This window comes from Recurvomyces mirabilis (assembly GCF_035927965.1).
Source record: "Recurvomyces mirabilis strain CCFEE 5264 chromosome Unknown scaffold_7, whole genome shotgun sequence".
NCBI lineage: Eukaryota > Fungi > Ascomycota > Dothideomycetes > Mycosphaerellales > Teratosphaeriaceae > Recurvomyces > Recurvomyces mirabilis.
Genome location: NW_027041941.1, coordinates 224,647 through 251,348, shown reverse-complemented (window position 1 = coordinate 251,348; position 26,702 = coordinate 224,647). Strand labels below are relative to the sequence as shown.

At 52.9% G+C, this 26,702-nt stretch overlaps 12 protein-coding genes across 12 annotated transcripts; 7 read left to right on the top strand and 5 right to left on the bottom strand.

Annotated features, from left to right (window-relative positions):
• Positions 1-1,145: 1,145 nt before the first annotated feature.
• LTS14_003291 (uncharacterized protein) lies at positions 1,146-4,352 on the top strand (the record flags this gene model as incomplete). The annotated part of the gene is made up of 1 exon (XM_064835996.1): positions 1,146-4,352. The coding sequence occupies one exon, from the start codon at positions 1,146-1,148 to the stop codon at positions 4,350-4,352; it is 3,207 nt and encodes a 1,068-aa protein (XP_064696205.1).
• A 463-nt stretch (positions 4,353-4,815) lies between these two features.
• On the bottom strand, positions 4,816-7,482 carry LTS14_003290 (uncharacterized protein; the record flags this gene model as incomplete). Its single annotated transcript, XM_064835995.1, has 3 exons — positions 4,816-5,860; positions 6,697-7,301; positions 7,354-7,482. 3 exons carry the CDS (start codon positions 7,480-7,482, stop codon positions 4,816-4,818), a joined length of 1,779 nt encoding a protein of 592 aa, XP_064696204.1.
• A 284-nt stretch (positions 7,483-7,766) lies between these two features.
• Positions 7,767-8,967, top strand: LTS14_003289 (uncharacterized protein; the record flags this gene model as incomplete). The annotated part of the gene is made up of 2 exons (XM_064835994.1): positions 7,767-7,820; positions 7,873-8,967. 2 exons carry the CDS (start codon positions 7,767-7,769, stop codon positions 8,965-8,967), a joined length of 1,149 nt encoding a protein of 382 aa, XP_064696203.1.
• Positions 8,968-9,039: 72 nt separating this feature from the next.
• LTS14_003288 (uncharacterized protein) lies at positions 9,040-9,513 on the bottom strand (the record flags this gene model as incomplete). The annotated part of the gene is made up of 2 exons (XM_064835993.1): positions 9,040-9,356; positions 9,426-9,513. The coding sequence occupies 2 exons, from the start codon at positions 9,511-9,513 to the stop codon at positions 9,040-9,042; spliced, it is 405 nt and encodes a 134-aa protein (XP_064696202.1).
• A 1,788-nt stretch (positions 9,514-11,301) lies between these two features.
• On the top strand, positions 11,302-11,735 carry MHF1 (MHF histone-fold complex component; the record flags this gene model as incomplete). The annotated part of the gene is made up of 2 exons (XM_064835992.1): positions 11,302-11,310; positions 11,394-11,735. The coding sequence occupies 2 exons, from the start codon at positions 11,302-11,304 to the stop codon at positions 11,733-11,735; spliced, it is 351 nt and encodes a 116-aa protein (XP_064696201.1).
• An 88-nt stretch (positions 11,736-11,823) lies between these two features.
• Positions 11,824-12,843, bottom strand: LTS14_003286 (uncharacterized protein; the record flags this gene model as incomplete). The annotated part of the gene is made up of 3 exons (XM_064835991.1): positions 11,824-11,853; positions 11,904-12,058; positions 12,102-12,843. The coding sequence occupies 3 exons, from the start codon at positions 12,841-12,843 to the stop codon at positions 11,824-11,826; spliced, it is 927 nt and encodes a 308-aa protein (XP_064696200.1).
• Positions 12,844-13,154: 311 nt separating this feature from the next.
• Positions 13,155-14,393, top strand: LTS14_003285 (uncharacterized protein; the record flags this gene model as incomplete). Its single annotated transcript, XM_064835990.1, has 2 exons — positions 13,155-13,172; positions 13,278-14,393. 2 exons carry the CDS (start codon positions 13,155-13,157, stop codon positions 14,391-14,393), a joined length of 1,134 nt encoding a protein of 377 aa, XP_064696199.1.
• Positions 14,394-14,657: 264 nt separating this feature from the next.
• Positions 14,658-15,866, top strand: LTS14_003284 (uncharacterized protein; the record flags this gene model as incomplete). The annotated part of the gene is given in 2 exon segments (XM_064835989.1): positions 14,658-15,145; positions 15,161-15,866. 2 exon segments carry the CDS (start codon positions 14,658-14,660, stop codon positions 15,864-15,866), a joined length of 1,194 nt encoding a protein of 397 aa, XP_064696198.1.
• A 2,514-nt stretch (positions 15,867-18,380) lies between these two features.
• On the top strand, positions 18,381-20,053 carry FBP26 (Fructose-2,6-bisphosphatase; the record flags this gene model as incomplete). Its single annotated transcript, XM_064835988.1, has 3 exons — positions 18,381-18,642; positions 18,734-19,320; positions 19,376-20,053. 3 exons carry the CDS (start codon positions 18,381-18,383, stop codon positions 20,051-20,053), a joined length of 1,527 nt encoding a protein of 508 aa, XP_064696197.1.
• Positions 20,054-20,812: 759 nt separating this feature from the next.
• Positions 20,813-23,386, top strand: LTS14_003282 (uncharacterized protein; the record flags this gene model as incomplete). The annotated part of the gene is made up of 1 exon (XM_064835987.1): positions 20,813-23,386. One exon carries the CDS (start codon positions 20,813-20,815, stop codon positions 23,384-23,386), a length of 2,574 nt encoding a protein of 857 aa, XP_064696196.1.
• A 533-nt stretch (positions 23,387-23,919) lies between these two features.
• Positions 23,920-24,535, bottom strand: LTS14_003281 (uncharacterized protein; the record flags this gene model as incomplete). The annotated part of the gene is made up of 2 exons (XM_064835986.1): positions 23,920-24,033; positions 24,107-24,535. 2 exons carry the CDS (start codon positions 24,533-24,535, stop codon positions 23,920-23,922), a joined length of 543 nt encoding a protein of 180 aa, XP_064696195.1.
• Positions 24,536-25,302: 767 nt separating this feature from the next.
• LTS14_003280 (uncharacterized protein) lies at positions 25,303-26,025 on the bottom strand (the record flags this gene model as incomplete). Its single annotated transcript, XM_064835985.1, has 1 exon — positions 25,303-26,025. One exon carries the CDS (start codon positions 26,023-26,025, stop codon positions 25,303-25,305), a length of 723 nt encoding a protein of 240 aa, XP_064696194.1.
• Positions 26,026-26,702: the final 677 nt, after the last annotated feature.

Below are 26,702 nucleotides of genomic sequence, written 5' to 3'. Positions count from 1 at the left end.
CAAGTAGTTCAGTTCAGTGCTTCTTCCAGACCAGTCAAGGAAACGAGGACACTGTGAGAGAGATCTGGAGATGAAAGAGTAAGAAAGATTCAGATCGGGGAAAGTCACGGTCAACAATATCGCGGCACCGGAGCTACGCAAGCTATTATTGATTTCGCCAGAGGTCGAGCGGCTGGACGCAGGGCAGGTCCGAGGTGATGTGAGGCGCCGGGTAAAACACCCCGCGAGTCTGGATCCTTGTTGCTATTTGCTCGCAAACTCCTCGACTTGGACAGCGGTGCTGCAATCGGATTAATTGCTCAACCAGCCAAATACCTTCGCTTACCTATACGGTGTTCGCTACTGCTCCGCGTGCTCTCGATGGCTTGAGAGCAATGGTCGGATATGCTCTCGCGCGTCACTGAGAGGCTAGCGGGGCAGCAGTAGTGGGGAGAGTGGTTTTCTTGGCGCCGGCTTGCCTTGAGCTCCATCCGACCGACCGAAGCGAATCTGGCGTGGTCCGGTGGACCTCTGTAAGGCTGCTGGTTCTTCCACGGGTAGGTGTATTGCCCAGACTTGGCGAACAGGACTAGCCAGTACGACGAGATTTGTCGCACAGTTGTCGCACTGTGGCGAACTTCGTGGCTCCCTCATCGTGTCTTGAAAGGGATGTCCATACATTACTGCTGCCATAACGCGATCATACTTTAGCTGATCGACCGAAAAAGCGCACTCAACACTCTGCCGTGGATGCGCTCAGCCAGCGTCGTATGAGTGGGTATGGACGGAGAGAACAAGTACAACGCACACAGGTGATATTTGTGCGTCTCGACGATGACGTGAGCACGTAGCCATTGAGTTTACGGGCACGGACCAGCCCGCAGCCCAGTTCGTGACACACTATGAAAAGACACGCGACTCAGTTCCCATGCGGAGGATCTTGGGGTTGGTTTAGCATCGTATCGTGAGGATCGCCGGCTCATATGCGCAGAAAGCACTAAGATCGCATGTGTTGTCAGCACGCTTCCTGGTCATCCCACATTCCTCCGTCGCGACCTGCAACCAAGCCGCGACTGCCATGTCTGGCTGACGACAATGATGAGGGATTGGCATCTACCTCGGGACCCACGGCATAGTCGACGACGCACTGATCTGCGCGATCCAACATGAACCATCCAACGCTGAGGTTGACACCATCCAATTCGCCCTTCTTCAGAAATGCAGCGCCACGTTCGCCCACCAAGGCTCCGCGGGAGGAAGAACCTGGATTGAGTCTAAGCAGAGCTATCGGCTCGACGACAGCATCTTGTAATGGCTTCGACTGCAACTCTTCTGAGCGCACCTTTGTATATGCTGCTGGAGCCGTCGCGGTAGTCTGCCAGCTAAGCGAAGACTTGAAGATCTCTCAAAGATTCTTCAAAGCCAAGCCCACATACGCTGCACCTGCTCGCGAGTCTAGTCTATCGTCCTTGAACAGCCCTACACCAATTGAGGCGCGTACCAGGACTCTTGGGCACGCGAGGGAGAATAGTACTACTGGATCTCCACTTGCCTCAAGCAGAGACTGGTCCGACTCTCCAAATGGCCGAAGTGCTACAGCCAAAGACCGGGTAAAGACCATCACTTCTGTCGCCCTTAGCCCGAATGGAAAGTGGCTCGCCGTCGGAGAGACAGGCTACAAGCCTCGGATCCTGCTCTTCTCGTTGGTCGAGAGTGCTGCAGACTTACCCGTCACCATAATCTCGGAACACACCTTCGGAGTGCATGCCTTGTCGTTCAGTCCCGACTCTCGATATCTGGCATCGTTGGGTAATGTCAACGATGGTTTTCTGTATATCTGGTCGGTTGACGACCGTGGATCGCCCATCCTGCATGCAAGCAACAAGTGCACAGTCCTGGTCAATGCAATGGCATGGCTTGGTCGCTCGCTCGTCACTGTTGGCTTGCGCTTTGTCAAAGTTTGGCGACCGGACGAGACTCCAGGCTCCGAGGTCAAACGAAGCGAGTCAATGCTATATCCAGGAACTCCTCGTCAACGGGCGGACAATCGCAGTGGCGACTTTGGCAACAGTATCCTAAGCCCGAGAAATCGTGTGCTTAGTGGTAAGAACGTCTTGCTTAGCGATATGCTTGACTGCAATTTTGTCTCCCTTGCTGTTTTGAACAGTGCACAAGCGGCAGTATGCGCGGTCAGTGGCGAGATATGCTTACTCGATGACGTGGACGACACACAGAGCCTGAGAGAGATTGCGACAGCCCCTTTTGCTGTTACTGCCGCGACTCTGAACCGCACTGGCGGACTACGTGTGATGGGTGCCGGCGGCAGTGCTGTAGAAGTTGATACGACCTGGTTCCACGACCCGATCGAAGTGCAGACGCTCAAACAAGCAGCCTGTGCTTCCCCAACGCTCGCAACGGAGAAACCCACAACTTACATCGTGTCCGCTGCACGGATCAAAGCAAACTTGGTCACACTTGACTCATCTGGCACTATTGAGGTTCGTTCTGATGAAGACACTACAATTCGGAAGGCTGGTCATGGCGAGGCGCTTGCTGGTGTGGTACCTGTCAAAGGGCCCGAGAATTCGACAGCTAGCTTCCTTACGTTCTCTGCAGAAGGCAGCCTCCAGATTTGGAATACTGAGGGAAATCTAATCAACCACTTTAACGCGCCACTGCCAGAAGCGCGCGACCTGGATGGTGTAGTAGACAGCATTTCGGCTGTGGAATCTCTCGCTCGAGGCTCCATGGTGGTATGTGGTAGCAGGACAGGGGTTCTGAGCGTCGTGAACATCCAGGCGGGTAGTGTATCTGCGCACCTCCGTGCTCACTCTTCTGAAATCGCAGACATCTGCTGTTTCAAGCGTGACGATGTTGATCTACTTGCTACCGCTGGCCGTGATCGAGTTGCGCAGCTCTTCCTCTGGAGGGATGACAAGCTTGAACTCTTGCAAACCATGGACGAGCATGCAGCAGCTGTTACAGGGCTGCTAGTTGTACGTGATGGCAACAGGCTCTTGTCAAGCTCATCCGACCGATCTGTCGTGGTCCGAGAGGCGTGGCAGAGGGACGAAGCTGATCCACTATCAATTCTCTATGTCATCGTCCGTACTATCACCTTCAAAGCCGCGCCAACCGCGATGTGTCTCGGCGGCGACGATGACTCACTACTCGTGGCAACGACAGATCGCACTATTTCTCGCTACAGCATCAGCAATGGACAAGCAATGCAGGTTTTCAAATGCTCCGATGCAGAAAACGGAGAAGCAGCGATAATGTCGAAACTCATCTTCGCACCTTCGTTGAGCGGGACGAATGTCATCATTGGAATCTCTAGCAGCGACAAGTCTGTGCGTATGTACTCAGAGCGTGGCATTCTACTGGGTCGAGACTGGGGTCATACTGAAGGTGTCACCGGACTCGCCATGGTTCAGGCCAGTAGTACTCGAGGTGAGGCGGATGACGCTTGGCGATTGGTCACTGTTGCAGCCGACTCGACGATCTTCGTATGGGATCCCACTGCCACGATAGCTCCAAGATCTCGCGATAATGACAGAGTGGCCGAGTTGACATCCTTCACGAAACTCGCCACGACAGCTCAGCCTCTACGTAAGGTCATTTCCTACTCGGAACTCGCTCGCTTTCGTCGTGAAAGCTCACTAGAGGATGCGGATCCGAGCTCCCCAATTCCTTTACAGACTCCGACAAATGCGTCGCCTACACGGCTTCGCAAGAAGCCTTCCAGGATGTCCAATGCACAGGCACCGAAGCTCGAGCCGGCGTTCAGATCTAGTGTAGCTGACTTCTCATCCCGGTCCTCGAGAAGACAGAGCTTGAGGCAGAGGTCACCCTCTCCTCCAAGTCCCAGGAACATAACCAAAAGGCAAGACATCCGTCGACCCTCGCTAGGCATGTCTCCCAGGTCCAAAAGCAGCGAGAATGTTCGAAATACAGTCGCACCGTCAACGATCAACACAGGCTTTGGCAGCCTTACAGCATCTACCGAATCTGCTTCTCGGACACTACGGGCATATCGAAAGAAGCTAGCAGGTACGCAGCCTGGTGAAGGCATTGCGCCTGAAGCCTTGCAGGAGCTGGAGAAGGAGCTCAAGCTTACGGCAAAAGTGCTCGGCGAACGATCACAGGGTAAAACGATCAACGAGGCCACGATGGCACGATTGCTTGACCAGACCAGCGAGAAGATTGTCGGCATGCTCGATGATCGCATCAAAGAGCGAGTCGAAAGTGAGCTGCGGAAGAGTGCAGAAGGTTCGCCTACAGGAGTGCGGGATCCGCGAGGTTCGCTTGACAGTGCATGCCATGACACGGATGCTCTAGCAGGTGCGGTGGAAGGCATGAATTTGAAGGGCTGAAGCACCAACGCACACATTGGCAAACACCATCTCCGGGGGCTATTCGTGAGTTTGCCGATGGAATCTTGTCATCGGCCGCTGATCTCTCGCCGAGTAGGCAGAAAAGTCGCGGTCAATGAAAGCACGACGAGCAGCGTTCAGGTGGACGACTGAACGCAGAGTTCGGCGCGGTATGTGACCCTTCTGGCGGTGCAACTAAGCAACAGCTCACAGGTGATTGAGCTGGTGATTAAATTCACAGAGGGCACCATCCACTTGCTGTACCAAGCGCTATTTGATATGCATCGATGATAGACGACGAGACGTGTAAGAGATGATGTGTACGATAGTATTCGTACGACGCGGATGTCGTGACTACGCTCGAAAACTCACAACCAACCCGAGCTCAACCGTGAAATACATGTTCGGGAGCAGACTCACACCCACAACGCCCGGCAAGGAAGCATTCGCCCACGGATCCTGTTTACCACCTGATCACACGCTCGGTCTCGCCCTCGCGAGGAGCGAAGTATGTGTTGATCAGACCCATGTAGTACTCCTTCAGGTCCTCAATCTTCGGCATTTCGTCGCTCTTGCTGTACAGATCGTAAGGATTGAAGGCTTTGACGGCCTTGAGCATCTTCTCATCCTTCTCGTTCATCATCCACCTGTAGCCACCAGCAGAGTGCCATGGGTAGAACGAGTGGTATCGGATCATGGCCAGTGCCTCGTCGGGTAACGTGCTCTGCTCCTTGCAGATGTGGTAGAGGTACTCATCGTGTCCCCAGCTGAGCATGACGTTGTCCAGGCCGCATCCGGGTGTATAGATGCCGTGCTGTGCGCTGTAGATGGGGTCTTTGCTGTCGGGATTATTCTCGAACGTGCCTGGGTAGATGATGCTCTCATCGAAGCGGCAGCCGACTGGGAAAGTATCACCGACGACATCCCACTGTCCTTGTGAGTCGTAGAAGAAGAGAAGTTTCCCAAGGTCGTGGACCAGACCTGTGACTTGGAACCACTCAGGCTTGCCGTCACGACGGATGGCCTCAGCGGACTGTAGCAGATGCTCGATCTGGCTGAGCGAGGTATCTGGGTCAGACTCATCGATAAGAGTGTTGAGTTTCTCCATGGCTTGCCAAATGGTCATTTCAGCGCGAGTGTTTGCCTTGAAGTCATTCCGGGCCTTCAGGTTATAGGCGACGGTCTGCTTTTCGTGCTGTTCGCGATAGAAGTTCTTGACACGATCGCAGGCATCTTCGTACTGTCGAAATTGAGCCTTGTCTTTCTCAGCATCGAACTTCGACCGTTCGTAGATGTCGACTTCTTCCTGAGTGGCTGTGCCATTCTTGACTCTCATCTCCGCCCTGAGGACGTTGACCTCGTCAACGGCATCAGATGTTGCTTCAAGAGCTAGACCATCCCGGTGGTCATTGAAGTTTTCGTTGACATTGGGCGTCTCGAGGGCGATTGGTGCCATGATATGATACTCGGAATCGTTGTAAGAAGTTGCAAAGAGATGGGTATGGATGCTGTAGATTGAGTAGAGAGGTAAAATTGTGAAGTGATAGTGAAGAGAGGAACCTATCGACACATACTTCACCTTTTCTCGAGTCCCCAGCATACTCCAAGGGTACTCCACGTTTGCCTCTGCGCCAGAACTCAGCAACTCCGACAGCATTTGCCTGCCCGGCCTGGCCTTGCTTGTGGCAAGCAAAGCTTCTGCGCCTGCTCACCACACACGCGCTCATCCTGGCGAGGTTACATGCAGGTAATGTCCTTGTGGATGTCGTCGAACGGCGTAATTGGAGGACCGCCCGGAGCGAAGTGCCTCTGTCTCGCTCCTAGCGCAAGTCTATCGGACATGATCGGGCCTTTTCAGCTTGCGAGCGGAATAATCTGAAATCAGCTAAACCATGAACGGCATACCGACAGAGCTATGGTGGAGCTCATGACGACGTGAAGTAAGAGCTAGACCACAGAATCTGCACGTCGGCGACCTGCGCGGGCCTACCTTTCTCCTAGTCACTCCGAGGACGTTGCTGGCTCGCCGACAGTAGCCGTCTGTCAGCAAGAGAGTTCGTAACTCTTCCGCCCCTACCTGACTGCTTCCTTCCGAACGAAAACGATGATCCGACAAGCACTGAAAACATCCACGATTGCCTCAGAGCCACTCGGTGTGTAAGTCTGCATGCTTCAATCGGGAGGCGACATGCTGTGTTTCCAAATCCCGATCCAACAAAAACCAGTCTTTACAGTAATGTGTCAACTGCATAGGTCGAGTGGTTTCTGACTGTTCCACTACAAGGCCTTGGGCTATCTTCCCATCCATCCGCCATCAATAGTCAGTACTTCACCGCTAACATACTGACTTGCTCGACTAGCCAAGTACACGACACCACCCTTAAAGTCGTCCGGACTACCCCATCTTGCAGCAGGTATGCGATCCAATATACCTGCTGCCCGCTTCTCGTCATTGATCAGTGCCGTGTTCATATCGGTAGCAATGTAGCCAGGTGCGATGGCGTTGACATTGATGCCGTCCTTCGCCCACTGGTTGCTCAAAGCCTTGGTCAACTGGCCTACGCCACCTTTACTGGCTGCGTATGCAGGGACATTGATGCCACCTTGGAATGTAAGGAGACTTGCAATGTTGATGATGCTTCCTCGCCGACCATTCTTGTCGAGCTGTCTTTGTAGCATATGTGCGCCTACGTCTCGACACAAGATGAAGACAGCATTGAGGTTGACCTGTAAGACTTCGTTCCAGTCATCGTCTGGGAATTCGTGCGCAGGGTGGCGTTTTTGGATTCCACCACAGTTGAGTAAGATATGGATCTGATGGCCGTCTGCTAAGACCTTGGGTGTGAGAGCTTTCATTGACGCGTGGTCGGAGAGGTCTGCCGTATATATTTCTGCTTTCCGACCAAGCTTCTCGATGACTTGCTTTGTCTCTGTATTGGAAGTGTTTCTCTATCAATCTGATCAGCTTCGATGTCGAAACGTGATTACTGTCGAAGCGTACCTGCACAAGCAAGACATCCGCTCCTGCCTCAGCCAGAGCTAATGCCATTGCTTGCCCAATTCCTCTCGTACCACCAGTCACTAAAGCCGTCTGGCCTTCAAGCGAAAAGAGTTGCTGCACCGAAGTCATGCTGGGTATTCGGGTTTCGAGCTATCAGGTGCCCGGGTCGACAAGTTCTCTTGCTGCTCGCATGCGTCTTCATGGAGGAAGAGTTGTAATTGGAGAACAGCAGAGTAAATTTCATTCGCCGACAAACGCCGACAGACGTCCTCCACCATCTTCCAACATATATTTGACCATGCGGATATGTTTTTGTCTCCTCGATACCCTTTAGGTGCAACTTGGTAACTACCCTGAGCTTCGTATACAGCTTCCTCTATTCCACCGATCTGCAAACCACCGATCTGATCATCATGTCCGTCCAGGTCAAAGCGTCGGTATTGCACAGTGCCAAAGACTTACGCATAGTGAGGCCGAATACCATTGCATAGCTTGTGTACGACCACTGACGACCTCAAGGAACCTCGCGACCTCTCATCACCTGAAGCCGACGAGATCCAGATCCGAATAGCTTCTACGGGCCTTTGCGGCAGCGATCTACACTACTACCAGCATTTTCGTAACGGCGACATCCTAGTCCGAGAGCCTCTGGCCCTTGGTCATGAATCTGCTGGCGTAGTGACAGCAGTCGGCCCCTCCGTATCGAATTTCAAAGCCGGTGACAAAGTTGCTCTCGAAGTTGGTCTACCATGCGGGAAATGCTCAAGATGTGAAGAAGGACGATATAACATCTGCAAAGAGATGAGGTTCAGGAGTAGTGGCAAAAGCTTCCCACATTTTCAAGGGACGCTGCAAGAGCGAATTAACCATCCGGCAGCTTGGTGTCATAAGCTGCCAGAAGATGTGAGTCTAGATGTCGGAGCACTGCTGGAGCCATTGGGTGTGGCTCTTCATGCCTTTCGCCGGAGTCAGATGCACGACGATGCTACGGTCTTGGTGTTTGGTGCGGGTGCAGTAGGTCTCCTATGTGCAGCGGTAGCAAAGCTCAAGGGGGCAAAGAAGGTCATAATAGCAGACATTGATGCTGGTAGACTCGAGTTTGCCGTACAAAACGGTTTTGCACACAGCTCGTATACGGTGCCGATGCGGAGAGGAAAAGACACTGATGAGAGTCTGGCGATCGCAAAGGAGACGGCAGAAGCCATCGGCAAAGTTGACAGCGCGGGCGAGGTCGACACGGTCTTCGAGTGCACAGGTGTACCATCATGCGTGCAAGCCAGCATATATGCAACACGTCCTGGAGGCCGGTTAATGCTCGTGGGTATGGGACACCCAGTCCAGACGATACCACTCGGAGCAGCTGCGTTACGGGAAGTCGACATAGTCGGGGTCTTCAGATACGCGAACACGTATCCGGAAAGTATCGAGATCGTGCAGCAGGCAGCTTGTTCGTCAGACGGACCAGACTTCTCAAAGCTGGTAACGCATCGGTTCAGCGGTTTGGCTGATGCATCAAAAGCCTTTGAGATGGCTGGGAAGACGAAAGATGCAGATGGGAAGCTTGTCATTAAAGTCGTAATAGATAGTAGTGATGGAGCTGGCTCGAAGCTGTGAGAGCATAATATGTACATAAGTATCCGAGGCTCTATCAGCGGTTCACATACATCTTGTACACAGCCTCTGTCATCAGCTCGCCACGATTTGCCCATTCTGACAAGTTGTTCCAGGGGCCACGGAGCCCATCTGAGCCCATCCTCCTTGGTCACAGATATCAAAAGTCGTCCCGCCATTGGTACACTGCAGGGCGATGTCGCTGCTGCAGTCACCATCCGGTCGTGATCTAACATATCGATCATCTCTGTAGTATCCGGTCGGCGTCGTGGCTTGCTGAGCATATTGGGATTGCTGACCAGAGTACGGCGAGAGGTACGGCAAGCACTCCATACCCGCTGCGACATCTCGAGAGGATTCGTAGACATAGCTGCTTGGCGGCTGACCAGGGACTGTACCATCATTGTAGTTGCAAGTCAACCACATGGTGCTTGACGTGCATAAGAAAGTGGCTGGCACACATGGCAAGTATGTTTGCGGATCACCAGTAGCATATTGAGGTCGAGCGCCGGACTGACCAGAGCTCTGCTGGCTCTGCTGGCTTTGCATTGCGGAAACCGTTGATGAAGAGCTGCTCGACGGCGTCACTGAAGCTGGCGTTGACGCATATATTGGGCTCACGATCGACGTGACGACTACACTAGTAGTGCTATATGCTGGCATCGAGGTCGAGCGTGGAGACGATGATATGGACGATGATGGTGTGAATGTGACGGTAATAGTCGGCTGTGCAATTGCCATTGTAGACATTGTCGATAGCGTCGGCGAAGCAATGCATTGCCACTCGCACGCTCCGAGATACTGGCAGCCATAGGCTGGGGCACACGGGCATTGATCTGCGGTGGCAGTACATGCTGATGCTGGGGCCGTCACGGAAGCTGTATAGACAGATGGTGTGACGAGCACCGTGACTGTAGAGTCACAGTCGTCTTCGATGGTGATAGTCGTCGTAGATTGAGTCATGTTGGACATCTGTATGCTGCTGGTCGAGCTGATGAAGGCCGTCGTTGCAGTGTATCCACTTTGTAGACTTGATATAGTTGTGTAGAACGTACGGTTCTGGCCCGCAGCCACGTGAGTTCGGCCATAAGGTAGTGGGCTATCGCAGACACCCGGCGTGATCGGACTAGAGCCATTCATACCACCTGCATATTCAACAGCAGGTCCAGGGTGTGGATATACTACATTTTCCGCCTCAGTGGTTGTGCAATTGTTCACACCGTCAAGGTTGGCTTTCCATAGATATGGCAGAGTGTTGAAGCTGCTATATCTTCTACGATGCCTTCGGCTTGTGGAAGGCCTTGCATTAATTTGCACTGGCGCGCTGCATTCCATCAGATAATCATTACTCCTGCTTCGAAAATATCACTGACCAGTTCATGTAATACTCGCGGTTGCCTTCGTAATTCTGCCAAGTCCATGCAAGTAGAGCTTGTCCGGCTGGTACGTAGGACGGAATCGTGAAGTTGTATGTCGAGTTGAATGGACAGCCGCCGATCATGCTCTTGATTACTCGGAACGTCGCTGCATTATCGTAGGATAATGATAGCTGGCAAGATCCGCCGTCGTGCATCGCACTGCCAGCTAAAGACATGTTGTAGGTCGATCCGGGGTTATAGCTCGTCAGGAAAGCCGCGTCTCCGTCGTTTTGATATCCTTTGCAGGGGAAGTCCGATCCATCAGCCATGAGTGGGACCGTCATACTGTAATCGATGTCTGACGAGTTGTTCGAAGGATCGAACTTCGATCGGAAGGGATACGGCCAGCTCACCTCGATGTGACATAGTGCCGGAGAAAGGAGAAGAAAAATGCTGTACAGCCAGCAAGGCTTGATCGTGCTTTGAGTCATGATCCTCGTTATCCCGTGGAGAGCAGATGTGAATGGGTTGGTGAGGAAGCAAAGCGTGTATACTGTACCTAGTAATCTCCATTGCTATCTATGGTCTGGATGAGATAGATGGCTAGTCAATTTGCATTGCAAGAGGCACCGGAAGGCATGTATGAAGTGTGGCGGATGTGAAGTGGCTGCAGCACATTCCTCGCACTTGGCATCACATTCCTCTTCTCGCAGCCAACTTGGCAGGGCTTCCTGTGTGTCATCTAGCACTGTCGACTGCCTCGTTGACGTGTGATAGCGATGTGTGATAGCTCTGGCTTATGGTTCCAATGCAGCAAGCGGCTGACCAGGTGGACGGTGTGCATGCTACGACCACAGAAGGCGGTGGCTGATAGACGCGAACTCCCAGGAAAGTGGCGTAACTCATTAGACTGGGAGGGCATAATGCTTCGTCGGACCAGGCGATGAAGTGTGAGATGTGGAAAGAGACGAGAGGGACAATGAATTGGGTGAGATCATCGTTGGCAGCTCGTGTGGGGAAATTTAGGCTTCGGCTACAGACGCGTCTTCCACAGACACGCGTTTCTTCCAGGAAATCACTCCTTCCATCGCCAAGATGACTGGACCACAAGAGGACGACGCGGAGAAGGAGGGCAAGCTGAAAGCAGCCTTGTGGTACAGTGTAGGCCAGACTGTGGATGCTGTTGCAATATCCCAAGACCTCAACGCCACACCTCATTTTATTGGAGGTCTAAGTGAAATGTGCTGGGCTCAGATTGAGACGATTGCGCAGGATTTAGAAGCCTTCGCGAAGCATGCTGGACGCACGACGATCAACGCCGAAGATGTACTTCTGCTTGCCCGACGGAACGAGGGCCTGGCTTCGATCTTGCAAGCTGAAGCCAAGGCTGCGAAGGAGAAGGACGCCCGATGAGAGTTTTACGCGCTTGGGCTCGAGCGCTGGTGCAAACTGCCATGGAAGTCCATCTAGCATATGCCATTAAAGTGGTGCCTTGAAGCATCTATTGCTTGTCAGGGAATCCGAGGTTCACCTGGACATGGTAAGCAAATGCTGGAAGTCCTTGTTTAAGACCGTACTTACACCGAAGGCAGGGTACACGAAGCGCATCAAACCCTTCTTCTCATGAACTTTGTCGAGGGTCGCGAGGTCAGAAGAGTCCAGCTTGACAGTCTTGAGGTTCTCCTCGATGCGTGTCGATGTCACAGACTTTGGCAACACTGCATGGCCTCTCGACACTGCAACCTATCAGCACAGTTCAGCGACCACGAGTTGTCGAACACTCGCCTTGGTAGCTGATCAAGACAGTGCCCTCGCCCACACTATGCTTCTTCGCTACTTCCTGTACACCTTCCTCCTTGAACAGTGGACTTCCAGTACTGCCAAGTGGGCTGTACGCCTCAACCAAGATGCCCTTCTCCCGGCAGAAATTCGAGATCTCCTGCTGTGGTAGATATGGGTGGTTCTCGATCTGGTTTGCAGCTGGTGTGATTTCGCAATTTGGCAGCAGCTCCTCGAGGAACTTTACGCTGTAGTTGCTCACACCAATAGCCTTGGCCTTGCCAGTCTTCAGCAGCTTCTCCATCTCCTTCCATGTCTTTGGATGCGACCACTCAGTATCGAGATCTCTTGATCCATCCTCGTGCTTTGGAAATAGCGGATGATTGCCTTTCGAGCTCATAGGTACCGGCCAGTGCATGAGATACAAGTCCACATACTCCAGGCCCAATCTCTTCAGGCCCTCGTCCAAGCAGTCTTCCGGATTGCGGTGGTATGTACACCATAACTTGCTGGTCACGAAGATGTCCTCTCTTTTGCAGACGCCGGCATCGAGCGCTGCTATGATTCCTTCACCAACCTCACTCTCGTTGCCATACACGAAAGCACAGTCGATGTGACGATATCCAGACTTCAAGGCGTGCTCTACTGCTTTTGCGACCTGGCCTGGGTCACTCTGCCATGTTCCTAACCCGATAGCAGGAATCTTCGCGCCGGTGTTGAGTGTAAAGGTTGGGACGGACATTCTAGTGTTGCTGTTCCGATGGTCACTACAGGTTCTCTGCTATCATCTGGATCTAGAACTGGATGACTCTACTCTAACGACTATTGATATTTTGCCTGGCAGCTCGGTGTATCTCGCCCCGCCAACGTGGTTGTACCATCGGCGACTGGTAGAGGGGCAGGCGGAAAAGCGGAAAAGCGAAGGGTAAGCTATCGGCAAATGCTTTCATCGGCCACTTTTTGCAACTTCACATTTGCGGTCGATGATCTACCTCAACCATTCGGCTAGCGGACGATAACAGTGGATTGACCGCGGCGGACCGTTCTACCCAAATGAGGCGAATCCGCTGCGTATATTTACGACCTCTATAACATATTCTAGAAGCGTACGAATCACGGTGTGGATACTTGTCACGACGAAGCTGTACTTTCACTTCTTTGCTAGACATTGCATAGTCGACTCCCGGACAACAGACACAAAGCCGACGGACTCAAAGGATGGTTCGAAAGCTCAAAGTTGCGGTTTCTGGTCTTGGCCGCATGGGAGCCAGACATGCTAGGCATTTTCTAGAGCGTACACCGCGCGCAGAATTAGTTGCAGCATGCGATCCAGATCCCAAGGCCAGAGCATGGGCGAAGCAGTGTCTCGAGCCCTATGGAACCGTAATCTACGAAGACTTCGACGAAATGCTTAGACATCCAGGCTTAGAAGCGGTGGTCGTGTCCGGGATCACGTCTGAGCATGCACCACAGACGAGCAGAGCGATTGAGAAGGATCTGCACGTTCTGTGTGAGAAGCCCTTGAGTACAGATATTGCCACCTGTCAGCGTGTCGTGGACGCCGCGAAGCAGAAACCGCACCTCAAAGTCTTGTGTGGTTTCTCGCGCCGCTTCGATGCAAGCTACCGCGATGCCTGGAACCAGATCGACGCTGGTGACATCGGGAGAGCGACAGTCATCAGAAGTCAGACTTGTGACAAGTACCGCGACGATGACTACTTTGTACAATACGCGAAGCACTCCGGTGGCATCTTCGTGGATGCTAACGTCCACGATATCGATCTTACGTTATGGTACTTTGGTCAGGATAGCATCGTCAAGTCCGTCTCAGCCTTCGGAGTCGTGGCCCGCTACCCAGGTCTCAAGCAGTACGGCGATGTCGACAACGGCATAGCAGTGGTTGAATTTTGGGGCGGCCGTATCGCCTACTACTTCAGCTCTCGAATGATGATGGCTGGGCAGACCGACACAACCGAGGTCATCGGTACACACGGCAAGCTCATGATCAATGCCTCTCCCGCCAATAACTTGGTTGAGATGCACGAGCCTAATGGCATAAGGCGTGAGATTGCGCAGACGTATTACGATCGTTTCGAACAGGCTTTCGTGACCGAGAGTAACGAATTTACCGCCGCGGTGCTTGACAATACTAAGTTGCCATTTAAGCTTACTGGGGCCGTGCAGGCTGTCAAGATTGGTGCCGCCATGACAAAGAGTCTACGAACAGGAAAGAAGATCGACTTCGACGAGCTTGGCAACGAGATCGAGGAAGTGCAGAAGGCCAGACTATGAAAATCTTCTAGATCTATATCTGATCATGCGTGTGGTCTTCGAAGGTGTCTCTATATGCTCCGCGGAACATTCGTCGACGACGGTCAACGCATCGCCATTCCCACAGCAGCCAAATAGAGTCATTGTAAACTGGCACTCGGCATACCCTTCGCTCAGTCCTGCTTCACCAGTCTCACGGGCGGGACGTAATGATGCCTTCCACCAGCCCAGTAGTACACGAGCGCCAACAAGCAGGTTGCACCGAACATCAGTACCGCCCAATTCATGTCTGCTGCCCATGTCGGATCTCCAGCAATCGGTGCTTCCGGAAAGAAACTGAAGACAAAGCTGACAAGCAAGAAAGCTAGTGTCACGTCGTTTATCGGCCCGCCCCATCTTCCTAAACTCCAGCGACAATTGAGCAATGGCTCACGTCTCCAACGTTTGATCCGGATGCATAACACACTCGTGAAGTACGAGAAGATCTGCGCGCCATTTGATACCGATACGATTGCGTTAGAGGCAACAACCGAGCCAAAATTGATAGCTGCCAAGATGATGCTGACAACTGCCGTTACGTATATTGCATTGACAGGAAGCTCCCGCCTGGTGTTAACGCGCATGATCCAGGTACTGAACGGAAAGCCTCTGTCTCGAGCGAAGGCCCAGCATTGTCGCGAGGCAGTTGCGATGTTCGTGATTGTGCCGAAGAACTGGAGGATGCAAAGAACGGTGCCAAGTACGCATGCTGCGCTCAAGGAGCCGGTGATATTGTAGATGACTTGCAGCACCGATTGGGATGTGGGCGTGTCCAAGACACTACTGACTTTCGCGATGCAGAAGCTGCGGGAGGGTTTCGCGTCAATTTGTAACGTAGAGAATGATCATCGGGCCAGTACTCACCAGAACGTTATCACGGTCATGAGCCCAAGGATTCAGTTGAAGAACATCGCGCCCACCATTGCTCTCGGCAGAGTGAGCGAGGCATCTGCCCTTTGTCAGTCGAAGTCACATATCAACGGCAGACTCATCGCTATCGTTTCACTTCGCCTGTATCACATTTCACGCATCAAGAGCAACGCCCACGCCGCCGCCAACGACTCCTCCGACATCGTCCTCCTCGCCACCACCCTCCCGCAGATATTCATGCAAGTCGAGGTGCACTACAACATCATCGCCGCCACGATCCCATGTCTTCGCATCTTCCTTAAATCATTCCACTCCGGATATCCCGGCGGCAGAGCTCTCGACGACTCAAAAGCGTATGTTCTGCGGTCGGCAACCGGGCTTGCGACGAAGGGCAGCGGTGCAGAAAACGATGGAAGACTTTGTGTGAACGTGACCACGAGTGTGGAGCTGCAGAGGTTCAATGTAAGGGACATGCAAAGAAGTAAAAGGGGGCCGAGTAGTGATGCTGCTAGTGATGCTTCCGAGATGCCTTTGTACGACACTGTGGCGACTACGACTATCTGTAGCCCTGAACGTAGCCGATAATCATGTCGGCTCTCGATCTTATGACGGTTGGTCATTTCTTGTGATGCTCGCCGGCCGCTCGCCACGCAGTCTAACGGCTGTAGCGTTCGCTTCCTGCAGAAACATTTTCTTCTTACGCTTTGGAAACAGTGTGAGCTTCCCAATGACGCCACGATTAACCATTCTGTCCACGAGTCGAAGAAGCTCGACTCGTTCCCACGTGTCCTCGTGGTAGGTTGGATTGTTGCTTCGCAACTGTCGGAGAACTTTAGCAGTACCGAAGATACCGGGCTTCAGGTTATGCGAGGGAGGGCCATCAGGTATGCTGATGAGCTGTGGTACTGGCTGTTGTGGATATGGAGGTTTTGCGGTGACGTGCAGTGGAGGCACTGGCAGGAGTATAGTTGTTGAGCCATGCGGGTGGTTGATGCTTGCAGCGCCAGTACAGCTTGAGCAGCATGAAGAGGTGTCCTTTGTGCGAAATGATTGTGCTGGATCGTAATAATCCGCTGCTGCACCTTCCTGCTGCACCGGATCATGGGCGCGTGTGTTCATGCTAGATGAACCATGAGACCTGTGAGCAGTGGAATGTGCATTAGATGTGGCGGCCTCTGGAACATGCGGTCGAGGGGGTCGCTGCTCATATAAGCTGCATTCTGATCTTCCGACTTCTCGTACATTTAGCTCATGTTGGTAGCTCTCTTCGTCGTCGTGATATCGCTGGCGTAGACCGTCTTTGCCAGGCTCGTGGGGTTCACCGTCCTGGTCTTCAGATTTAGGGGCATGTGGCGTAGGGTGACAACCAGCGGCCACTTGATGGGCGTGTGAAGCCGCAGTACTCACTTTTGATCGACTCGTGGTTCGTGAACGAACAGATGGGTCTATATGGCTCGACGCTGCGTACCTCTCCGTAGCTACCTCACAGGCGTGGTGAGAGCCAAGCTGACTGCGAACATTATGTGTCTGTGGGAGTCCTGGCGATGAAAGGTGGCACCCTGGCTGATCAAAGGTCTCGCTTAGATGTGTCATGGTGGTGAGTCGGGATTCGCTGCTCGACAATGGCACTTGGTAGGAATGTACAGGATGAATTCGCGCAAGTTATCGTGCATAATGGCGAGTAGTGCTCAAGGTACGTTAATGCTACTCTTATCTTGTTTTGTGATGTGGCCCCCAGTGGCAGCGCAGTGTTCAATGTGGTAGACAAAGGATCTTGAATCAGAGAGAAGCCGCTGTTCACTACGGCATACCATACCATATCGTGTTCGCTCCGGGGCGTTGCTCGTGTCTCTTTCATGACTATCTCTGGTTGGTGTTACTGTGGTCGACGTCTGATGGGGCCAAATTGCAATAGACATTCTGTAGCATGCAGCCCTGATGGAAATATAGTTCCTTGGTAGCAGGCGGTCCTTGGTGGCCATCATTATGGCTAAACATCTCGTAAACAATGTAGTCCTTGTTGTTCACCCGAGCTGAAATGGAAAGACTAGTCGGCGTCTTCGAAGACACTCATATACCGCGTGAGTTTCTGCAAGAGTACTATTGCCAATGTCTTGGTGGAGCTGTCAACATCGTATATTATATGACCTGTTGAGGAGATGGAATATGGTGAGCTTCGGAAGCTCATCGATTGGTGCGATACGAGACGACACGTGCGAGCCATACTACTGTAGACTATAGTCGGTGAGCTCAACATCACTTCCAGATATTGTCCGTCTCTTCTCTTGCATGCACTAGTCGATATATCCATCTCCGGCTTGGTTCCTTTTACTGTTTCTTTTGTGGATCGCAGACAAGATGAATGGCACCGCGGTGGAGTCCTCAACAGGTGGCGAATACAGGCCACCAACACATAGGCATCGATCAAGCACAACAGGGTCGAAGAACTATGCGTATGCTCGAGTAAGTCATCTTCTCCTATACCACCGGCTCAGGATCCCCCTCAAGGAGAAGGATGTCCGGATGGCCTGACCGTACGGTACCTGAGGATCGTACCTGCTGCTGCACCACATCGTCCCGGTTCTCGCCGAGTCCTCGGTCCGCGCACCTTCTTGTGCAACGTCACTGTTTGGGAATGGAAGCACGAGACACTCCACCACAACGCTTTCCTCACGCCCCGCACTAGGTACATTGTCGAGCAGCTGCTGTACAGTAACAATATTGGCTGCTGCAGATCCGTCGGACTTTTCAAGCACTCCTCTAGGCCTGTCCACTTCATTTGGATCGTGGTTAGCGGCGGCATAGCATATGCAGTTCGGCTACCATCAGCTGTAATATTTTGGCTTGGATGAGCTTCCCTTTGGGTTTCGATCTCCCTACACTTGGTGTGCACCTGCTTCTACTCTCAGGATCGAGACGTGCCAAGACTACGCCAGTACTTCTGCATGAGCTTGCTAGGAAAGCAGCGACCAGTTCAGCTTTCGCCAGAGCAATATCCCCCCCCCATCTTATACACTCTACCACAACACCACGGCGACTATTCTGGGTGATCACCAACCTTCGCTTCGCACAACATCATATCCGACTTAAACTCATACCATGCCTTCAGCACTCCCGCCATCCGACACGACCAACGGAGCCGACCACACCGACGGACAGGACAATGGACAAACGGCCAATGGCCAGTACATGCCACAGCTCAACCGAGCACCAGCAGGGGACTTCATGCGGCCAGCAGCACGATCACGGGTTGGCTCGAATTCAAAGACTAATGGTGTTGGCGTGCAGGTTGAGGAGACACGGATATGTGTGGTCATGGTGGGGCTGCCCGCGAGAGGCAAGAGTCTCATAGCACAGAAAGGTAAGTCGGCAGCATTTGAGTAGCCATATGGCAGAGCGAGAGATTGTGGAGGCGAAAATGAAGAAGTAACGCTGACACTCTCTCTACAAAGTCGTCCGCTACCTCGACTGGCTTAGTATAACAGCGAAATGCTTCAATGTCGGCTCCTATCGCCGCACTGGCACACCACACCCCTCAGCTTCCTTTTTTGACTTCTCTAACAAAGAGGGTGAGCGTTTACGACGAGCTGCTGCCGAAGCTGCTGTGGTCGACATGTGCAAATGGTTCCGCAAGCCAGACAACCTGATCGCGATCCTCGATGCAACGAACAGCACAAAATCCCGTCGAAGATGGATCAAAGAGCGCTGCGATGCGGAAGGGATCGAAACACTGTTCGTGGAGAGCAAGTGCGACGACGAAGAATTGATCATGGCCAATATCAAGGAGGTGAAGACTACTTCTCCAGATTACGTCGGACAAGATCCAGAAGAGGCAGCGAAAGACTTCAGAGAGCGCATAAAGATGTACGAGCGGGTCTACGAGACGCTGGACGAGGATGAGACGGACTTAACATATTGCAAGATCATTGATGTGGGCAGTCAGGTCATCATCAATCGGATACAGGACTATCTGCAGAGTCGAGTGGTGTACTATCTGATGAACCTCCACATCAAGCCTAGGAGTATCTGGATAAGTCGGGTGAGGGATGCTCATCACCCGAGATCGATGGACGAAGCTAACAATATTGGTGTAGCATGGTGAATCGATGTACAACCTCTCCGGCCAAATAGGCGGCGACGCCGACCTCTCGGCGCGAGGCCAGCAATACGCCAAACTTCTCCCAAGCCTTGTCTCGAAATCCGCCGGCGACCGTCCCCTGACCGTCTGGACCTCGACCCTAAAACGTACAGGCCAAACAGCCCGCTACCTACCCTACGAGAAACTGTCCTGGAAAGCCCTAGACGAGCTCGACTCGGGTGTATGCGATTCAATGACCTACGCGGAAATCGAAGAAGCCTACCCGCAAGACTTCAAAGCCCGCGACGAAGACAAATACAACTACCGCTACCTCGGCGGCGAAAGCTACCGCGACGTCGTTATCCGCCTCGAACCCATCATCATGGAGCTCGAGCGCAGCGAGAACATCCTCATCGTCACCCACCAAGCTGTCCTGCGATGTATATACGCTTACTTCATGGGTGTGAGTCAGGAGCAGAGTCCTTGGATGGAAGTACCGTTGCATTGTCTGATCAAGTTGACGCCGAGGGCGTATAAGACCGAGGAGGAAAGGTTTCATGCTGATGTGCCGGCTGTGAGTACGTGGCGGGAGAAGGGAAGTAAAGCTGAGCATTCGGTGCCTACGCCGGGGCAGGTGTCTAGTCCTGTTCTGCAAGGGGTGGAAAAGGAGAGTGCGCAAGTGACGATCTCGTAGGCTGAGATGCAGCTTCGACGGGCCGTGAGCTGTTGCGGCCCTCCGTGACGAGTGGGAGATTTTGGGGGTTGTGGATCTTAGGAAGTTGATCTTGGCGGAGCATAGCATTGGCGCTGGCGCTAGAACCGAAAAGCATAAGATGCGCTGGATGGGCATCTCACAGCCAGAGATTGCGGCTGTTTGCTTGAGAGGGCTTCGGTGAGTCTCGCACCTCATGCTTGCTTCGAGATCCGATTGTACGTATGAGTGCGTACCGAATATTTGTTCCCAATGACTTCTGTTTGTAGTGACTCCTCTCCCATACTGCCTCGTGGCAGATCAGGTGGATCAGAAGACATCAGGAGACGACCGTATATCAGTACCAGTGACCGTGGAGGAAGTTCGAAGGTGGTAGTGACCATAAGCTCAATATCTCTTCTTTACTATGGTATAACACGACCTCAAAGCTGCCGCAAGGTTCTGGCTACGATTTGCTTCCTTTCTTTCCGTTACACATTAACGTTCTCAAGCATTAATGCTTCGCCTTCATCGTTGATGATGCCTTTCTCAAACTCACAACGCCAAACGCATACCATTGACATCAAGAAGGCAACATCTGACCTCCTCTTCTCCACCAAGGAAGTGATCTCCGCTGCTATTTTCCCTCGTAGTCTTTGTCGGCAAGGTCTTCGAGGTTATCTTTACCATCGTCGTCGCTACAGCTATCATCGCCGCGACTCTTTTCTGCTTGGGCTCGGCATTGCTCAGGTACTGTATAGCATGACTCGATACGATGGAGATCATAATGATGACAACGGATCTAAGACCTCGACATCTTCCCTACTTCGGATCATCGCACTGGCTGCCCGCTCTCTAAGGACCAACAGTGTCCGCGAAGATGGAGCTGATGCCCTCAAGACCCTTCGTGAGGCACGCAGTCTTACCAGACCGTGGCTACGAGACGTCAAGGCAAAACAAGCAGAGGGCAGACGGGGACTGCGAGCTTCTTTGCTGAATAAGACGTACGATAAAGTGCGTGACTTCTACGACGAGGCTGGAGAAGAGATCGAGAGGTTGAAGCGGAAAGACCGGAAGAAGCACAGGAAGCATCGACACAAGCATCGACACGGGAGTCGAGACCATTCTGACTCTACTGATGATGATCACAAGAAGAGACTAAGCTCCAGTCGAGATCCGACGGAATTTCATGGACGGAGGGAGCCATACCAAGCACCACCGCCGCCTGCGTTCCGAGCCATACCGCTTGACCAGCCTGCTATCGATAGATCATCTACACAAATCAATCAGCCGCAGCCAATGCTCGAGCAGATGAATGAGGACGAAGGAACGAGGCCAACGGGAATGACTGAGCGACAACGAAGAGAAGCGTCTAACAGGACAGGGAGCTTGAGCTCACCTAGAAGTCCTGGTCCAGAACTAAGCAGGCCTTCTCGACACAACAAAGAGCAGAAGAGGGATACGAGCTCGAGCTCGAAACCGTCGACATTGTCGTCCTGGAGGACAAGTTCTTGTGGCCCGTCGCATAGGACTTTGAAGCCTACAAGTCCTACGCAGACTCTACATCGGACCACGCTACCAGTACGAGAGCCAGTTGGTGATCCGCCTAGAATACTACCTTCTGTCAAGGTATCTGCGACTTCGCGCCCGCTACCAGTACCGCAACAAAGCCCACAGGCATACCACCAGCCCACGCAGTTTCCTGCTGGAGCCCAATGGCCGCAGTATGGCTTTGCAGGCCCAGGGCCGTCGGCGTCCAATGTGCCGCACAATCAAGCTAATGGCCCACCGCAACCTCAAGCTTGGCAGCAAGTTCAGGGTCAAGGTGCAGACATGGCTGGTACAGCAGGCACAGCGGCATCCACGAATCGCCAGCGATATGGCGAACAGTCTGATGCAGGAGGTCCGCCGCATAGTCGTGGTCTGGCGCCGGCTGAAGGAAATCCTCCTCCGGGAGCTCGTTCAGCTTCTGGTAGCTCTGCGGGACATGCACGAGGCTATCGTCCAGGACCAAGCCAACCATTGCATTTCCCGCAGCCTGTTCATGGAGGAGCCGTCAAGCCCGCCTCTACAATGCAAAACAACATAGACGCACCAGCAGCGAGCGAGCCTGCTGCGACTACTCCCCGATCTGCCACCCTGGATCCCTTACTATGCCCAGGTGCCGAGACAAATCCAGCTTATGCCTGGAGGCCAAGTCAATCAGGCCTCGCTCCCAATGACGATGGCCGCTCCTCGAGAACAACAAGGCCTCCTTCATTGGCGTCATGGGCGGACAGTTTGAGCACATTGACGCTCGACGATGCGTCGCACTATTTCAGCCGGCAGCATCGACGTGCAAAGGGCACTGACGAGCAGTTTCCAGAACCACAAATCACTCGTGCTCGGCCGGACGGTGGATACACTGATTCTCAGGCTTCTGACAATGCCGAGAAGCCCCGATTTCAAGGCTGGATGGCACATGATGAGCAAGCTGGGAGTCAGAAATCACCCGGGCTCTCGAGAGAAGATCACGCTGATGCATCGGAAGCCGGCTCCTCGTGGGAGTCAAGTAGCTCGTCTGGATCGCACTCGTCGACGAGTACGAGCAGCTCGGAGGGGGATCCATCTTCTAGTAGTCGAACTGCGGTACGTCCTTGGTCCGCTCAGCAGGCCCCGCCACAAGCAGATCAGGGTGAAGCAGCGCAGGGAAGTCGTCCCGCACCAACTTTCAGAAGCTTCTACTCACCTTCGGCAAATCCTTGTAGTCGGGTAGGTGTGCCACGAGGTAGTGGAAGACCGGAAAATGCTCCGCCACAGGCACATCAACAGCCTTACGTGCCTTTGATGAGAGCTTCAATTTACGCACAAAGTCAGCGAGCTGGCCAAAGTGCCACAAGCTACGGCACTCGTGGTTCACAGGCAGGAGTATCGCCTGCCCATCAGCAGCGCAGTGCAGCAGGGATAAGTCCTACGTTAGCTCGACAGCCCGCCGGTCACCCAGTACCACCTGGAAGCGTTGTGCCTCCAGGCCATGCCACAGGTCCAGCAGTTGCAGCGTCGGCCAACACCGCAGTGCCCTCGTTCCATGCCAGTGCTGCCCAGCCAGTAGCTGACCAAGTCAACCCATCGTCCTCACAACGTCTGTCAGCACAAAATGCTAGCAGTAAGGTTAGCACGGTTGACATGGGATTCGTCCGACCAGTGCTGAAGAAAAAGTGCCACCACGAGGGCAGTCAGGTGCCCACTGTCTGCGACTCGGTGGCTAGTAACCAGGACTCAAGTATTGAGCAGAGTCTCGGCGACGAGGATGATGAAGATGAAGACGATGCTGTACACGACGAGCATCGCGAGTAAACGCGAAACAACAAGAGCTTCCACTGTTGACAGTGCGCTTGCTGCCAAAGGCTGGGTCATGATCTAGCAGCGATGATAGCGTAACAAATGATCGGAACAAGCATGAACGATGTGAACGAGAGCAGAGCTATACATCTACTCACAGTAGCTAGCTGACATGACCTACATCACTCACTACAGAACTTGTCAGCACGTGACCGGTGGCGGAACTAGCAGCCAACAAGTGAAGTGATGTGATGTGGTGTGCGTTGGAGTATTTGATGGCGGCTTTCATGTGCTGCATCAATCAGCAGTACTCGATAATCTCGCATCAAATCATGTCATTGTCCTGTAGAAGCGTAATATCTTCTATGTACACCGAGCGCCAACCGAACGCAAATCCATCATCTTGCGTGAGCATGATTTATGCGCTAATCACAGTTACTGACTGTTTTGGACGAAGTGTCAAGGACCATCCAAAATAAACGCTAGAGATTGTAGTGGTCGGGGTGGGTATTTGTGCCGGGGTGGGAAAGAGGAAATGAGTAGACTTACTACAACGACAAGGTCAGATCGCCACGGATGCTGGCCTTCAACTCAATCTCGATGTCCAGATTTGCTTCAAGGGTGAGTTTGAGGCCGTCTGCGTCTGCCAGGCCACCGGGTCCCTATCACACTTTTGTCAGCATGGGAACCATCACCACTCCCGACCCCAAGGGCCAAGGTATCAGAGGAACATACACTCTTGGCCGGTTCTTCCGGCGTCAAGAAGTAAGGCTGCTGCCCATTCACCCCTCTGACTGGAATCTCGCCCCTCTTGGCCCTGGCCATCGTAACAGGCCCATCCATACTCGTACTATCCGGTCCAATACGTTCGAATGGCTGCATCATCCCCATTTCCCCATTCGCATCGGCCTCCTCTAGGGCCTCTAGTTTATTCGTGTGCATGTACTTGCCATCCCGCTGCGCAGTCTCGATCCGCTTTCGTCGTGCTTTCCGCGACTGGGAACGAGAGTGATTGGATTGGCCGCCTTCGTCGCGGGTTTTCTTGGCGATGAAATTGTCTTGCTTTTCCTGTTGTTCGATTGTTCGTTGATTTGTTGGGTTTTGGAGGTCTTGGGAGTCGGTGGGGATGTCGGGTTGTTCGATGTATTTCCTTTGGGTTACCATAGTTGCGGTTGCGCCTCAGGCGAGGTTCCAGTACCGTGGATGGTAGTCGTCGTAGATAGTCCAGATGTTTGATAAGGAGGATTACTAAAGCATACCAGGTGATGAGTTGAGGTAAGATGGTTCTGTAGTGAGCTACCAGAATATCTCACCAGAGGAACAGCACGCTCATCAGAGTTCAGCTACCACCACAGACAGGAAAGGCCTCCGGGTCATGGCTCCGCGATGCACGAAACCTGCTTCTCACCGAAGGCATCTCTTCCCGATCCAGACGACACTCTTGGACAATCCCTGTCCTACCCACACCTTGCGCCACATCTATGTCATCATGCAAGCACTTTAGCTCTCCGGAAGAAACGTGGGGCGGAGAATTACTCGCTCTGAGCGTTGGCTAAGGTTCGCCTAAGGAGGATTCTGAAGCACGCGAGTGAACCCAATGCAGGCTGGCAGAAGTTGGCAGAGTGACATGAGATCAGGCTGTATACTGGTACAGGTGGAGACTTGGGTGGTCAAGTAGGGTGGTTGGGGATCCGGTGAATCGAGGTTTGGGACGCTCGTGCTGGACATGAAGATGAACGTGTTGAGAAATGCCAGTTGCGAGAAGTCGTAGTGCATGAGAGGTATGTGAGAAGACGAAATTTCCTCTCGAAATTATGCGATTATGAGGTACAGAAGATCATTGTGAAGATGCTGTATTTTAAGTATGATGGAAATCGCATTGATTGATAGCACAACATTGCCACATGTATATCGTTTCCATCACATTCCGTCTAGTTAAGCAGACCAAGAGTAAGATCACCGTGGATCTTCGCCTTCAATTGAATCTCAATATCCAAGTTCAGCTCCAGTCTCAGACGCAGCTGCTCCCCACCACCTTCCTCCTCCTCGCCACCCTTCTCTCCCTGTCCTCCAGTCAGACCACCCAAAGCCTTACCAGCCGTATCACCAACCTGGTTCACTGCATCACCAGCAGTGTTCTGCACCATGTCGCCAGCCTGACCAACCATCTCTCCACCAGGAACGTTCTCAGTGATGTCGTCTAGCGGTCCGCCCTTACCACCTTGCTGTTTCTTCTGGCGTTGACGTTGGCGACGTCCACCGGAAGCAGACACATCACTGCGAGCTACGGACTCGCTGTCGGAGTCCTGCTGCTTCGTGCCCTTGCCACCCCGACCACGGGATTGGCGTCGTCGAGATTGCTGTCGCGACTGCGACTGTTCCTTCTGTTCCTCCATCTGCGGCTCAGCTTCCGCGTCTGCGTCTGCACCAGCTTCTGCTGCGGCACTGGCCTCTGCTTCACCTTCCGCTTCGTCGTTGGTAGCGTCGGGAGTAGGTTGCTGTTTAGCCTCAGGCTTCTTACCGCCCAGTTTCTTAGGAGTCTTCTTCTCCTTGGTTTGTTTTGCCGACGCTTCGCCCTTTGCACTCGCACCAGCGTTGATGCCGCCTTCTGCGTTGCCGGAGACTTGTTGTTCGCTTTCTTGTTTCTCGGACATGTTCTTTAGGAAGCAGTACTTGTAAGGAGAAGACTCGTGAGTCGGAAGATAGATCGAAGTCAGTAGGGTCCAAAGCGGATACTTCGCTTATCAATGATGTAAAAGTGCTAGCCAAGCAAGAAACGGGGAATTCTTTGACAGTGGACGACGCACAGGCACATGAGACGGACGTAATGCCGTGTTGGATCCTTGCTTGATGCAATCGATATCAAACCGGTTTCGTGCTGCTAGTGGGGAGCACAGCCACAGCTGACAAGGATATGCCTTCTTTCCATCGCGCGGAGCTCATTGCGTCTCGGATCTCTAGCCGGGGGGGGCCGGTGACGACGGAGAACGTCGGATATTGGGAATGGCTGGGAAGAGACGCAAGCCAATTCATTCTTCTTGAGCTGGGAGATCGTGATTTTGCAGCCAGTCAGATCGTGAGAGTATCCTTCGCTTGTGCTCGCTTTGTCGGCCCCTCTTCCGACGTTTTCACGCGTGCTGAGCATCGAGATGTGCCTCAGACATTCACCGCAAGTCGTCGATTTCTTGTCTGCTTATTATGTCGCCGACAAGGTGACTTTCCACCTGCATCCACGGTCGATGCATCGCAAAGAGTATCCCATAGACAATCCCATGTAGTCAAAGTAAATCTGCAGCAAACATGTAAGCAGCAGATCGTCGAATTGATAAGC